Raw genomic sequence first — 16,295 nt, forward strand, 5'->3', positions numbered from 1 at the left:
ATCATAGCAGATATATTTCCAGAGGATGGTTGGATGCCAGGACTACTGGGTCCGGATTCCTCTCTGGAGCTCCTAGGTACTGTTGTAATACAAATAATAAATAACATAGGTCTGCCACCTGGCAGTATAGAACACTGTTAGAATTAACTAGTCCACAAAGCTAGATGCCTCTTATTTTTAAAATCTTTCTCGTCTCCATTGTCACTAAGGGTATATCTACACTTCGGGATTAATCTGAATTTACAGAATTCGATTTTTGGCAACCGATTGTATAAAGTCGAGTGTATGCGGCCACACTAAGCACATTAATTCGGTGGTGTGCGTCCATGTACCGAGGCTAGCATCGACTTCCGGAGCGTTGTACTGTGGGTAGCTATCCCATAACTACCTCATAGTTCCCGCAGTCTCCTCCGCCCATTGAAATTCTGGGTTGAGATCCCAATGCCTGATGGGGCCAAAAACATTGTTGCGGGTGGTTCTGGGTACATCCTCCCCCTCCCTCTGGGAAAGCAACGGCAGACAACCATTTTGCGCCTTTTTTCTTGGGTGAACAGTGCAGACGCCATACCACGGCAAGCGTGGAGCCCGCTCAGCTCAAGACAGCAGTCATGAACATTGTAAACACCTCGCGCGTTATCGTGCAGTTTATGCTGAACCAGAACCTGCAAAACCAGGCGAGGAAGAGGCGGCTACGGCAGCGCGGCGACGAGAGTGATGAGGACATGGACACAGAATTCTATCAAATTGCAGGCCCCGGCGCTTTGGAGATCATGCTGTTAATGGGGGAAGGTTATAGCGATTGAACGCCGATTCTGGGCCCGGGAAATAAGCACAGACTGGTGGGACCGCATAGTGTTGCCGGTGTGGGATGATTCCCAGTGGCTGCGAAACTTTCACATGCGTAAAGGCACTTTCATGGAACTTTGTGACTTGCTTTCCCCTGCCCTGAAGCGCCAGAATGCCAAGATGAGAGCAGCCCTCACAGTTGAGAAGCGAGTGGCGATAGCCCTGTGGAAGCTTGCAACGCCAGACAGCTACCGGTCAGTCGGGAATCAATTTGGAGTGGGCAGATCTACTGTGGGGGCTGCTGTGATCCAAGTAGCCAAAACAATCACTGAGCTGCTGGTACCAAAGGTAGTGACTCTGGGAAATGTGCAGGTCATAGTGGATGGCTTTGCTGCAATGGGATTCCCTAACTGTGGTGGGGCGATAGATGGAACCCATATCCCTATCTTGGCACCGGAGCACCAGGGTAGCCAGTACATAAACCGCAAGGGGTACTTTTCAATGGTGTCGCAAGCACTGGTGGATCACAAGGGAAGTTTCACCAACATCAGCATGGGATGGCCGGGAAGGGTTCATGACGCTCGCGTCTTCAGGAACACTACTCTGTTTAAACGGCTGCAGCAAGGGATTTACTTCCCAGACCAGAAGATAACCGTTGGGGATGTTGAAATGCCTATAGTTATCCTTGGGGACCCAGCCTTCCCCTTAATGCCATGGCTCATGAAGCCATACACAGGCAGCCTGGACAGTAGTCAGGAGCTGTTCAACTATAGGCTGAGCAAGTGCAGAATGGTGGTAGAATGTGAATTTGGATGTTTAAAGGGTCGCTGGCGCACATTACTGACTCGCTCAGACCTCAGCCAAACTAATATTCCCATTGTTATTGCTGCTTGCTGTGTGCTCCACAATCTCTATGAGAGTAATGGGGAGACCTTTATGACGGGGTGGGAGGCTGAGGCAAATCGCCTGGCCGCTGATTACACACAGCCAGACACCAGGGCGATTAGAAGAGCACACCAGGAAGCGCTGCGCATCAGGGAAGCTTTGAAAACCAGTTTCATGACTGGCCAGGCTACGGTGTGAAAGTTCTGTTTGTTGAAAACCCGCCCCCTTGATTGACTCATTCCCTGTAAGCAAACCACCCTCCCCCCTTCGATCACAGCTTGCTTTCAAAGGAAATAAAGTCACTATAGTTTAAAAATCATGTATTCTTTATTAATTGATTATAAACATAGGGAGAGAACTGACAAGGTAGCCCGGGTGGGGTTTGGGAGGAGGATAGGAGGGAAGGAAAAGGCCACTAAAAAAGTTCAAAATAATGACAGCCTTTTGCTTGAGCTGTCCACTGGGGTGGAGTGGGAGGGTGCATGGAGCTTCTCCCCCCCCCCCCCCCCCGCCGCGTTCTTACACGTCTGGGTGAGGAGGCTATGGAACATGGTGAGGGGGGAGGGCCTCCTTTTTTTTCGCCGCCTTATCTGAGATAGCCTTCGGGACGGAGGAGGGAGGCTTGAAAAATTTGCAGCTGCGGGAGGGAGGGAAAAAAGGTAGAGAAGTATTTAAAAAGATACATTTTACAGAACAATGCTTATACTCTTTCACGGTGAACAACATTATTCACATTACATAGCACATGTGATTTTGGTACAAGGTCGCATTATGCATCTTAATATTGAGAGCCTGCGGCTTTGGTGTTAGAGATCACAGACGCAGGTCCGGGCAACAGAATTCGGCTTGCATGCGGCCATGGTAAGCCATTGTCTTTCGGCTTCTGCAGCCTTCCTAAAAGCAGTGCCCTCCTTTCCCACATATCAAGCAAAGCCCGTTGAGTGCTGCGGTTTTCCTGTTAACGTGCAGCAGCAGAAACCAAACTAACCCCCCCCCCCAATCCAATTCTCTGGGATGATCGCTTTACCCCTCCCCCCCACCGCATGGCTGGTATCAGGGAAGATCCCTGCTAGCCAAACGCGAAAAGCTCAGCGCCAATGATTCTTTCTCCCCCTCCGCCTCCCGTTTGGCTAACTGCAGGGAAGGATTTCTTTTCAGCCATAGGCAAACCAGCCCAGAGGAACGGCCACCGCTGTCCACTTAATTAAATTCCCATATTTCAACTAGGTTACCATGAACGATATCACTCTCCTGAGGATAACAGAGCGAGATAAAGAATGGATGTTGCTTGAATGCCAGCAAACACCGGGACGATACGCTGCCAGGCTTTGTCATGCAATGATACCAGATTACTTGCTACTAGCATGGCGTGGTCAAGTGTCCTACCATGGAGGACGGAATAAGGCTGCACTGCCCAGAAACCTTGTGGAAAGGCTTTTGGAGTACCTCCAGGAGAGTTTCATGGAGATGTCCCTGGAGGATTTCTGCTCCATCCCCAGACACATTAACAGACTTTTCCAGCAGCTGTACTGGCCGCGAATGCATCCCAAGTCCTCAGGGCAAATTAATCATTAAAAAACGCTTGCTTTTAAACCATGTTTTATATTTACAAAGGTACACTCACCAGAAGTCCCTTCCATGGCCTCATTTTCTGGGATAACGACTTGGGAGGGTTGGGAAGGGTACTTCAGTCAGGCTGAGAAAAAGATCCTGGCTGTTGGGGAGAATGGAATGCTGTGTGCTCTGGGCAAGCTCATTGTCCTCCTCCTCATCATCATCTTCACCGTCCGCAGAATCCTCAGGCATGGCTGAGATTACCCCCTCCTCGGAATCCACGGTCAGAGGTGGGGTAGTGGTGGCGGCCCCCCCTAGAATTGCATGCAGCTCAGCGTAGAAGCGGCATGTCTGCGGCTCTGACCCGGAGCGACCGTTTGCCTCCTTTGTTTTTTGATAGGCTTGTCTGAGCTCCTTAACTTTCACGCGGCACTGATATGAGTCCCTATTGTGGCCTTTCTCCATCATGCAGTTGGAGATGTTTTTCAAATGTTTTGGCATTTCGTCTTTTGGAACGTAGTTCTGCTAGCACGGAATCCTCTCCCCATATAGCGATCAGATCCAGTACCTCCCATACGGTCCATGCTGGTGCTCTTTTTCGATTCTCGGACTGCCTGGTTACCTGTGCTGATGAGCTCTGCGTGGTCACCTGTGCTCTCCACGCTGGGCAAACAGGAAATGAAATTCAAAAGTTCGTGGGGCTTTTCCTGTCTACCTGGCCAGTGCATCCGAGTTCAGATTGCTGTCCAGAGCGGTCACAATGGTGCACTGTGGGATAGCTCCTGGAGGCCAATAGCGTCGAATTGCGGCCACACTAACCCTAATTCAAAATGGCAATGTCAATTTCGGCGCTACTCCCCTCATCGGGGAGGAGTGCAGAAATCGATTTTAAGAGCCCTTTATTTCAAAGTAAATGGCTTCGTTGTGTGGACGGGTGCAGGGTTAATTCGATTTAACGCTGCTAAATTCGAGCTAAACTCATAGTGTAGACCAGGCCTAAAATAAACTTTTGGAAAATTCAAACCAAAATAATTCTTTTCTAAAACATTTCCTTCATTCCATATGCATTCTAGCTTTTTCGTAGGGTTGCTCATTTCCTGGGCTTGCACTGTTTGCTCTATTTGCTTTTTTAAAATCAGAATATCCAAATCAATATTCTATTGGATATACCTTTAGCTATTCATATATAGAAGTAAGTGGGGATTTTTCACTTGGCAGTTAGTGGCAGCTGGACGTGTAAATCAATGACCGTACATGATCTATTGGTTTGGACCAGCACATTTGAAAAAAAGTTTGCTTATTGTCTTTGAAAACCCATAGTGTCTTCTTTCCAGTAGTGTCAACTAAGGGTATGTATACACTACATTTTACAACCCGAATCTCAGAGCCTGCATCTATGGCAGCGAATCTCAGAGCCCGCATCTATGTACTCTGGCTCATGCTACAGTGCTAAAAACAGCTGTGTAGACATTGCAGCTTGGACTCTGAAGCTCAGGGAGAGATGTGGGAGGAGGGTCTACACCAGGGGTTCTCAAACTGGGGGTCAGGACCCCTCAGGGGGTTGCAAGGTTATTACATGGGGGGTCGCGAGCTGTCACCCTCCACCACAAACCCCGCTTTGCCTCCAGCATTTATAATGGTATTAAATATATTTAAGTGTTTTTAATGTATAAAGGGGGTCGCACTCAGAGGCTTGCTGTGTGAAAGGGGTCACCAGAACAAAAGTCTGAGAACCCCTGGTCTACACAGTGGTTTTAGTGCCGGAGAGCAATACGTTCAGTATTGGGTTGGAAGCTCCTCCCATTATTTCCATGGGTTGCTTGGTATTATGCAATTTTTTTCTGGATTATTCCATTTGATTTCATATATTTTGAAAGCACCTGGTGTGATCTGCGTGAGGTTGATTATATATGTGCATTTTGTAGTTCAAGCACTTGGAATCTGGTAATAGGGAATTATTTAAGGTTGGAGGACTAGTGCCGTGGCTGCTGTGCTGCTATCATCTTTGAAAAAAGGTGTAAATATTATCGTAGAATCATAGGACTTGAGGGGACTTCGAGAGGTCATTTAGTCCAGTCCCCTGCGCTCATGACAGCACTAAGTATTATCTAGACCAGTAGTTCTCAACCAGGTGTCTGGGGCCCGTTGGGGGGCCCCGAGCAGGTTTCAGGGGGTCTGCTAATCAGGGCTGGCATTAGACTTGCTGTGGCCCAGGGCAGAAAGCCGAAGCCCCAATGCATGGGGCTGAAGCTTTGGGTTCCAAGCCCTGCCACCCAAGGCTGAAGCCGAAGCCTGAGCAACTTAGGGCTTGTCTACACTGGCACGTTACAGCGCTGCGCTCCCAGTGCTGGTAGCTACACCCCTCGTGGAGGTGGGTTTTTTTAGAGCACTGGGAGAGCTCTCTCCCAGCGCTCTGCCGCGACTACACGTTGCCAGTGTAGACTAGCCCTTAGCTTCACAGGGCCCCCTTTAGCGTGGGGCCCTAACGCTGGCCCTGCCTTTTATATGCAGAAAAACAGTTGTTGTGGCACAGGTGGGCCGTGGAGTTTTTATAGCATGTTGGGGAGGCCTCAGAAAGAAAAAGGTTGAGAACCCCTCATCTAGACCATCCCTGACAGGTGTTTGTCTAACGTTGTGAGAGTCCTGCAAAAGCTGTGGAGCAATCTGAAATAGTATGTTGTGCCTGAGAGCCACAAATGGAAAAGGAACAAGATTGCACAAGAAAGTTAGTTGCTAACATTTTGTTGGAAAAGAGCACAGTTCTAAATTTCAAACTATACAGATGTTTTTAATTTTAATTCAGTTTACAGACCAAACACCTTCAACTCACAGCAACAATTTAAAGGACACTGAATGTGTAAATACTGATATCTCAGTATGTATGTGAAACTTTAGTTTTAAATTGGATTGTGGGATTTTTTTATCCTGATTAAAGTAACTGTTCTGTTTACCCATATAAGTGAATAAACAGGTTAAACTGTTTAGTTTTTAATGAGATTTAGTGGCAATGAGGTTAATTATGCATTGTGCAAAAATAATTTTTATTACCTGCCTTTAAATTTAATTGAATGTCCCCTTTTTGTATTGTAGTGTAAATAGGTTAGCACTTAATTTACATTCTCTTTGTTTTGTATATATTTTGTCCCCTTTTGAGTTTCTGGAGGCAAGGTCAAATACATTTGCATGCTTGCAGTCTCTGCTAATTAGACTGGGAGGAGGGGAGAAAAATAATCATCAATTTGAGACTGAAAGAAAATAAATGGACAGGAACCTTCAGTTTTGAGTGCCTTTGATATAGAATAGGGGTCGGCAGCCTTTCAGAAGTGATGTGCCAAGTCTTCATTTATTCACTGTAATTTAAGGTTTTGCGTGCCAGTAATACATTTTAACGTTTTTAGAAGGTCTCTCTCTATAAGTCTATATTATATAACTAAACTATTGTTGTATGTAAAGTAAATAATAGTGCAGCAAGGTGGGCGGGGCCGACGGCTGGTATCCCAGGCTGGCAGCGGGCTGAGTGGGGCCGGTGGCCAGGACCCAGGCTGGCTGCGGGCTGAGCAGGGCTGGCAGCCATTATCCCAGGCCGTTCATCTAGGCAGGCAGCGGGCTGAGCGGGGCCGGCAGCCGGGACCCCAGACTGGCTGCGGGCTGAGCAGGGCTGGCGGCCAGGACTCTGGCTGACAGGTGCCCGGAACCCCAGACTGGCTGTGGGCTGAGCGGGGCCGGTGGCCAGGACCCAGGCTGGCTGCGGGCTGAGCAGGGCTGGCAGCCATTATCCCAGGCCGTTCATCCAGGCAGGCAGCGGGCTGAGCGGGGCCGGCAGCCGGGACCCCAGACTGGCTGCGGGCTGAGCAGGGCTGGCGGCCAGGACTCTGGCTGGCAGGTGGCCGGAACCCCAGACTGGCTGTGGGCTGAGCGGGGCCGGCGGCCGGGACCCCTTCCATCTACCGGCTCCTGCCATCGGGGTCCCGGCCGCCGGCCCCGCTCAGCCCACTGCTGGCCTGGGGTTCCATTCATCTTTTTCTTGAGCTGTGGAGTTCAAAATAGCAGAAAGTGGTGTTCGCGAATATAACATGTTCCCTTACACTTTTGTGTCAGAGTTTGTGGGGTTCTTACAGTAGAGATATTAATGAGGCCCTGGACTTGCCTTTTGCAGAATAGATGAGCATTAGGTGTGAAATTTGTTAGGAGAAAATTCCTCCTCTCTCTCCCTCCCCCCGCCCTCGTGCCTGGGGCTGGCTCAGGCTTTGCCGCCTCTTCTCTTCCCCCCCACCCCGCCCTTCGGGTTGTGTAGTAATTTTTGTTGTCCGAAGGGGTCACAATGCAATGAAGTTTGAGACCCTCTGCTGTAGGTAATCCACCTCTCAGAGAGGCGGTAGCTAGGTCAACAAAGAATTCGTCCATCAACTTAAATGCATCTGCAGTGAGGGTTAGGTCAACCCAACTACATCACACAGGCGCAAAATTTTTCACAGCCCTGAGCTAGGTCTATCTAATACTTTGGTGTAGACCAGGCCTAAGACTATAAAATATGAAGAAAGTAAAAAAACTAGTAATGTGTAAATGAAAGAGTAAATTTAAATTAAGAAAAAATGAAAATATTAAAAAAAACCCAGGATTTTATTCACCTTGAGACCTAATGTAGTTTAGGTCAAAGTTAAATTATTTGAAACAGCATGTTTAACTAAGGGGTGAGGGTGGAATTTATAGACAGAAAGCAATAAAAGAGTGGTGGTTGGAGGGGTAGACTATGAAATTAGTAATGTACAATAATTTTAAATGGATTATATTGGATTTTTCTGGGGATGACAAAACATATTACAGGGTCTTTATATCCAGAGAAGGTGATCTGAAAGCTAAGTCAGATTTTGGGCCTACTAACCTTGATGTGATTTCTTTTAAGACAGAGAAAGAGAAAAATCACTGTTCTGCTGTAAATAATAATAATAAAATGCTGAGATTTTTAAAATGGTTGGTCTGGAGCTACCAAAAAAAGTGGCTTTACTGTTTAAAATATTTTCCATAAAATTTTTGTGCAGGCTGACAATTTGTGGGCCAATTCTCAGATTATTTGAAACAATTGAGTGCTCGACTCAGGCAAAAACAGTATTTATAATCAGAAATTTATTAGCACCAGTAGGGTGACCAGATGTCCCGATTTTATAGGGACAGTCCCGATTTTTGGGTCTTTTTCTTATATAGGGTCCTATTACCCCCCTGTCCCGATTTTTCACATTTGCTGTCTGGTCACTCTAAGCACCACTTAGCTCAGGTACAGGTTGAATCTTATAGATAAAATAGGAAATTCATCTGATCTGACAAAAGCAACATATCACTAGAACTTGAAAGTATTTATGCAGGATTTCAGTTAATACTGGCAAAATAGGAAACAGGTCAGTTAACCTGTTCCTAGGTATATGTTGAGTAATAAAGCATTACTTACAGTATTATCTCAAACTTCGGTTACTATGCAAAGATACTTATTTTGTTACACTTCGGAAGTTTTATGTTCTTATTTATAGTAATCCAGTATAGAATTGTGAGGCAATCCTAAATTTCAAGCTGTTTTTATTACCTTCAGAAGAATATACAAGATGTGTTTTCTTCTGTTAAATAACATATTAAACTACATTACAATAATTTTAATGCTGCAGAATCAAACCGTAATAAATTAGGTTGCCTATGCAAACTTAATTCATCTCTCTTCTGTGTGTTTCCATATCTTAACATGCCTTTATTTCTTGTAAGTGTAACCTTACATCTGACTTCCTTAGTTTGTAATACTTGATTTTGGGATAATTCAGGGTGCATTTATTTAACTCAAAGACTTTTAAGTACTGATGTGCACAGTTAGAGAGCAAACAGAGTCAGGTTAATAGTCTACCCTTTAGAGCTGGGCAAAAAAAATTCGGCAAATGGTGAATTAACTGAAAAATGCATGTTTCAGTACCCCTGTAACAATTTGTGAATTTAATTCAAACTTGCCAAATAATTTAGGGCAATACCTTTTGTTAGGACTGGGGCACCATTCACAAAAAGCCAGGAAGAAGTGAGGGTGGTACTCCATACCCAGTAGTTAGTGCATTCAGCTGGGATGTGAGAGAGCCAGGTTCAATTCCCCATTCTGACTGACATGGGGAAAGATGCAAGTTCAAATATTCTCATGTTGCAGGAGAGTGCTCTAAACAGTAGGTTAGGGCAGTGCTTCTCAAGCTATGTGATGTGGGGGACGGGCAATTTTTTTTCCAATGTGCCAGGGACCGGTGCCATATTATTATCCTATTCGACGCTTTCATAAGGAAACTCGCTGCGAACCGGCAGCCGATGGGTCACGGACCGGCACCGGTCCACGGACCACCACTTTGAGAAGCACTGGGTTAGGGGATATTGTGATGTCTATGTCTCTCCTGTTGAAGCTGTTCTACTGGGTATAAATAGTTAGTCATTGGAGCATGGATGTGGACTTCGGGCTCCCACTTTCTGGGTAAGTGCCCAAATCACCGGGCTGTCATTCTCATTCTCTTTTTCTCTCTCTCTGGCCCAGTGACTAATTATTTATACAAAGTGGAATAGCTTGAGCAGGAAAGACTGAGAAAGATGCACCCCAGGCTACCCAATAACCAAGGGATTAGTGCACTCTTCTGCAGTGTGGGAGACCCAAATTCAGATCCCTGTTCCAATGACTGTTTATAACCAGTGGAACAGCTTCCCTGAGGAATTGAGACACCCATATCAGAATATCTCATAGCTGGGAGGAATGGTAGTAATTGTTACCTCTGTCACAATGGCTCTATTTAAGAGCTGTTGTCTTGACTCCAATTGTACTTTATGTAATCATAATAATTAGATACAAAAATAGTTAATAACAGCTTAATTACAACCTAATTGCTTTACATTTGACCTATGCACAAGTTTTTAATTTATTTTAATTCTATGGAATGTTTGAAGAGCATTATTCTGTTCGGCTCATTAGGGTAAAGAAAAGACTGATGCAGATGCCAAACTTCTTAAGGAACCCATTTTTCACTTTTAATTCAAACTAATAGATGTTCTTCTAAATTTGCAGAATTCATTCTCTGCTCAGTGCTTTAAACTTGGGAGGACATGCTACATTTTTATACACTAGTCTGAATCCCTGCTTTAAGTGCAAAATGGTATTCCACCTTAAGTAAGGAGCCTTGATTGTTCTTACTATGGAGGTGCCAAAGTCTTTGCTAAGTACCATTATGTTATCTGCTTCTCTTGCTTTAACTTAAGAACTGTTCTGATATATTGTAAATATATTTATAACAAGCTGTTTCACTCTCAAATTGGGCTTGTCAGCATAAGTGGATTCATCTGGCACCTGATTAGGCCTTTAATGCGTATACCATGATCCAGTTTGGATCGACAGTTGCCAATAATATATTGTAAATATATTTTGGAATTATATAAATGAGAACATGACTGAGTTTGGAGCTTATGACTTTTCTCTTATCTAACCAATTATAATAGATTGTTTAATTTTTGTGGCAGGAAGCTCCCTTTCCTTGTCCTCAGGCACATTTTCTGTACTTCAAGTTTTGAGTAGGTAGTTGGCAAAAAATGAGTTTCAGATGTTTAATAAAAGCAAAACAGCAAAATGTACTGTAAATTAATGAGCTTTATTGTAATGTATAGTTTATGCAATATTTCAAATCCTATTTATATTCTTTTTAGAAGAGACTACAGAAAGAACTGTTGGCTTTGCAGAATGACCCACCTCCAGGAATGACTTTAAATGAAAAGAGTGTTCAAAATTCAATTACACAGTGAGTGTGTAAATACTTTTCATGTTTTCTACATTAGCTCAAATTATAGATAAGTGAAATGTTTTTTCTAGAGTAATATTTTCTCCTGTTGATCCATGGATATAAAAAAAGTGATGATTCACAAGTATACTGTTTAATATGTTCACTAGTAACTGATAAACTGGATTATAATCTACAGTATGATACATTTCACTGTCTTCTATAAAGTCTGGGTCAGTGATGCTTGCACTTTTTTTTTTATAGAATAAAAAACTTTTTTGTCTGGAATTTTTAAAAATTCAGCCTAAATGTGCCTACACATTATCTGACAGAGCAGAATTAAATTCTGGCAAACCATTCTAGATCAAAACTATTAGTCTAAAGTAGTTTGACATTATCTACATTTTGCATTAAATCAAGAGGGTATCCTTCTTAGTCAACAATCTCTCATTTGGATTTCCTTTGTCTGTTTGGTGTGCCCAAACAATTCTGAACTCAGGAGAGCAAAATCTGAAGGGATGCTAAGCATTCAGTTTTATTTAAAACTGCAGAGAAGGTGATGTGAGATCACTCCATGCTTTGACATCAACAGGAATGGGGAAAAGACTATAAGCAAACTATACCTTTCACTCCTAAATACATCAGTCACTGCCATCAAGGTAGATTTGACATTAAATCATGATGCGGGGGAAACTGAAGCAGAAGAAAATAAATATTGTGATTTTAATGAAATGTCACATGGTTATTGTATAATCCAGAGAAAGGTCCATGTTCTATATGGCCCTTGTAGCATGTGGCAATGGGTTAAAAGAATAGAAGAGAGTAAGATATTGAACTACAGCAAATGTTGATGAGTGGGCTACATGAATATTAAAATAGCTTGAGGGTAAGATGATGGGAACCAAGAGCAAATCTTCAGACTCTTTCAGGAAACTAATTATTATGGAGAATGGTGGTTTGTTTTGAATATTTTTGTGTTTTTCAAAAATAAAGTATAAGCTGGTTTATGCTTTTATTTGCCATTATATCTATATGTCTGGAAAAAAAATGCCAATAAAACCTTTCTAGTGTACACAATGTGGGGTGTCCATTACTTTAAGCAGCAAAGCCATAAGCGAAATATGTAGGTCATCCTAAGGGAATGTTGATAAAACTCGGAGCACATCTGACATGTATCATTGAGACAATATAGACATGCAACCCTCTGACACCATTTTGAGTTACTTTTCAAAATAGTTGGACTTTAACTATGCATTTCCTGCCTTTTAGACAGTAAGTTTTTCCCTTCGTTACTGATTATATATATTTATATATTTACAGGTACCTTTTTGGCCTATCAGTTTCCTTTATTGTTGCACAACCTTTAAAGAGGAGCTCAGTGATTAAAGTAGATTAGTTTGCAAATCAGCTACTATTTTTGTAGTGTGCTATTGTCTTGCTAACCTTCACATTCTCTTAGTTGCTAAGTTCTATCTAGAACCACAAGTGACATTTTTGCAGATGTGAGTCAGGGAAAGGAGCATGCCCCTTTTCATTCTGATTTAATGTTAGTAAACTGCATTTTATTTGTGACATTTCTATTATTCTTAAATCTCCTTGGCAGAAAAGTAAAATAAAATGGAAAGGGAGTCTGCTTTCACCTGAGGAAGGGGATAGAAATAATCATCACACAAGTTGTAGACTTGGTAATGAGGCTGGGGGTGGACATATTACCAGTCTTTCAACTTGAGTACAAATAGGCATTTTATAGGGAAACACATTTGTATTTATTTCCTGAGGCATTGCTGCTTGTATAATCTACAACACTATAGCAAAGATTGAGTATATAAAATACCAAACTTGTTTCTCACATACGGAGGTTTGGTGTTAATTTCCATGTTGTATTTACTTTGCTTTCATGGTCATTGTGATACTGAAGCATAGTTCAGCTAGTAGTGCCATAATAGGTAGTTCATTCAGTTATTCTTTTGTATTTTATTTTAAATTGCTTGATTATTTTATTAAAGATTTGTATCTCTTTTTTAGGTGGATCGTAGATATGGAAGGTGCTCCAGGTACATTATATGAAGGGGAGAAATTTCAGCTTCTATTTAAGTTCAGTAGTCGATATCCCTTTGATTCTCCTCAGGTAATTAGTTTCTCTCTCCCTCCTGCTTACCTCCCCTTTTTTTTAGATTTTTAGATTATAGCTGCATGGCATATGCTGAATAGTAACATTGTCCACGCTTCTTGTAATTTTAAGGTTCTGTCTTAGTTACATGGGTTTCAATTGTACACTCAATTGTGCAGTTGCCACCTCTTTTTAAAATGTTTCTGCAATGGAGAAATATGTCCACTTGTTCTCATAGGAAGAACAGAGTAAATCTGAAATTTTTGAGTGTCACTTGAATCCTCTTGGGGATTTTTTTATGACCAATGAAAGAGCAACACAGGGGCAGTGATTCTCTGCTTTTGGAATGTAGAAATAGAGTGGATGACAAACTTCTTTTTTCCTCTATTCTTGCCTCCAAACCCCGGTGCTGCTCCTTAACATCACTTTCCTTGCAGTTTCTTTGCTGCTCCTGTTAGTACTGCTGGGGAAGTACTGTAGGTAGGACCACAGCTGTGATTGTGACAGGGAGCACAAACATAGGTGTTGTGGCATAGGAGAGGCTTGATAATCTAGTGATACTACATGAGTTAAGGAACAAACTTGGTTCATTTTTTCTTGAATCAGCAGCAGGAGCTGCAGAGGAAGTGCACTATCCTGTTGGAAAGGTTGCCACGTTGATCTCTAGTGACATCAAACCAACGAAAGGAGCAATATCAATGTTGAGCTACATTCACCCTCCACAACCAGAGGGAAGGTTACAAAGTGTGGCTTTCAAGGGGAAGGAGCATAGGTAGAAGACCCTCCCTCTACCCCCTGAAAAAAGAGGAAAAACCTAGAGTGAGAGAACTTTAGTCTTCATGTCCTCTCAGCTGAAAGTTCTGAGTTTGTGAATTAATACTAATTGTGGTGATTTCTGTGGAGACATATTTATTGCAACTCATTCAAAAAGCCATACGAAAAGCTTAACCACAAAGATCTGTTTCGGTACTGTGGTAAAAACTAGAATGCTGACTTTTCAGTCTTAGGTTTTAAGGAACAAACTGGCACCTGCACATCTGCACCCATCAGGTTTGCAGTGAAGTACTCATAGGTGATCCACAAGAGGGTAGCCACTTTCATTTGGTTCCAAGTAGGTACTCTTTGTACTCATTACCCGAAGTGTGTGTGTGGCTGTGTGCAACTTATTGTAAAACAGTAAACAGACCAATACATGTACACTGGTTAGTACAGAAAACAATTAAGTATTTAAGTAATGGATGCTTGACTGTTGAAGATAGCCAGAACTTCCTTAATAACAATTCTGCCATATAATAAGTTCCTCTTGTATAATTTAACACCTTGATTCTAACAAAAGTGCATATATAGTGTAAAATAACAGTTTAAACTTCTATCACTTAAGCACTCAGTTGTTTTCTGTCTCAAATATATGTTGTCTCATAGTGTGCATACATTTGCTTACTGAGTTGTGCATAGATTTTATTTTTTGAAAGGCGAGACATTAGTTTGAAAAAGAAATATATTGCTGGATGTCTGAAAAAATAAGACCTTCAAATAGCAGTATAGAACTTCAAATAGCAGTATAGAAGTTCAAAGTGAAGTGAGGAGGGTGGTCTTGTGATTAAGGCATTGGGCTGGAACTCAGAAGATCTGAGTTCATTTCCTGTTTCTACCACAAGGAGGTCCTAGGTGACATTGTGAAGGTTGTTTAATTTTTCTGCATCAGTTCCCCATCTATAAACTGGTGATGAGGATGCTTCTCTACCTCATGGGATGTTGTGAGAATGTATCCATAAAATATTTGGGAAGCTCTCAGGTGGTAGGCCATAAAAATATATAGATAAAAGGGAGTTATAACATCATCTAGTGATGGGTGAATACTGTGGGAAGTTGCTGATGGTTGGGTGGGGGGATTGGATGAAGAGTTGAGTGGGTAATGCTGGCTGCTGAGGGTGCTTCTTTCTCTCCACTTCCATTGTCCCTTCTTTGAATTCTGGGTCAATTATATATTTGATTAGTGATAGAAGTTTCACTTACAGGCAGTAATTGCCAGGATCGCTCTTCTTTACTTGTTTTGACCCTGGCAATGGGACTCTAATTTGATTCCTGTCTATTTCTGAACACTTTTTTTCTTGTGTTATTTTGTCCATCTCAAAATCATCCTTCAGATATAGTATAATCTAAAATTATATATTTCATATGTGGCAGCATGCTGTGGTTTTATAAATCACAACTTTTTGTTAGTCTATAGCAGGGGTCGGCAATCTGCGGCACGCATGCCAAAGGCGGCATGTGGGCTGATTTTTAGTGGCATGATGCTGCCAGCCGGGGTCCTGGCCGCCGGCCCCGCTCAGCCCGCTGCCGGCCTGGATTACGGAACCCCAGACCAGCGGCGGGCTGAGCGGGGTCAGCAGCCGGGACCCTGGCTGGCAGGGACCAGCGGACGGAACCCCAGACTGGCAGCGGGATGAGCCGCTCAGCCCGCTGCTGGTCTGGGTTCCCGGCCGCTGGCCCCTCTCAGCCCGCTACCAACCTGGATGGACGGAACCTGGGCCGCCAGCAGGCTGAGCGGGGCCAGCAGCCGGGACCCTGGCTGGCAGGGGCCGGCGGACGGAACCTCAGACCGGCAGCGGGCTGATTGGCTCAGCCCGCTGCTGGTCTGGGATTCCATCTGCTGCCCGCGCTGCCGGTCTGGCACGTGAAACATTTTACTGGCAAGCAAAACCTTAAATTAATGAAGACTTGGCACACCACTTCTCAGAGGTTGCCAACCCCTGGTCTATAGCATTAATTACCAAGCTTTTTTTCTGCTGGGACCTGAATCAGTTTCCCAAAACTTACATTTCTATTGTATTTGTTGTTGTAAGGAGACTTACTCATTTGTGACTCTCATGGTATTTCCAGTTGAATAATGTTGTAGGTTATGGAACCATTGAAACACAATGTGGTGGGTAGCTAGTCCATAGTCCTTTCTCTACAGAAGAATAAGATGAGGCTTTAAGACTGAAAAATCTTTCATGAAAGCTTTGTGATGTCTTTATATCGCTATAATTTAGAGAAGCTGTCTTTGCACGTTTCTGTGCTGCACTGCTGTTTATAAATAGTGATTATATTTAACCTTTCACTTCTTCACACTGGTTCTTTCTGTCATACGTACAAGTTATTTTGGACCAGATTCTGCCATCCTTATGTTAATTAGTACCTTACTTAGC

The 16,295-nt window shown here is 43.2% G+C and overlaps 1 protein-coding gene across 5 annotated transcripts in view; it reads left to right on the forward strand.

The window, feature by feature from the left end:
* UBE2W (ubiquitin conjugating enzyme E2 W) overlaps nucleotides 1–16,295 on the forward strand; it is a 38,090-nt gene that overhangs the window by 11,950 nt on the left and 9,845 nt on the right. For 4 of the 5 annotated variants that reach the window (XM_065397802.1, XM_065397803.1, XM_065397804.1 and 1 more), the window contains exons 2-3: nucleotides 10,924–11,015; nucleotides 13,020–13,122. In XM_065397802.1, coding sequence (XP_065253874.1) covers nucleotides 10,924–11,015; nucleotides 13,020–13,122 — 195 coding nt within the window. Of the gene's footprint in view, nucleotides 1–41; nucleotides 77–10,923; nucleotides 11,016–13,019; nucleotides 13,123–16,295 lie in introns of those variants that run through there. The other variant, XM_065397806.1, reaches the window with a different exon arrangement.

This window comes from Emys orbicularis, chromosome 2 (genome assembly GCF_028017835.1).
Source record: "Emys orbicularis isolate rEmyOrb1 chromosome 2, rEmyOrb1.hap1, whole genome shotgun sequence".
NCBI lineage: Eukaryota > Metazoa > Chordata > Testudines > Emydidae > Emys > Emys orbicularis.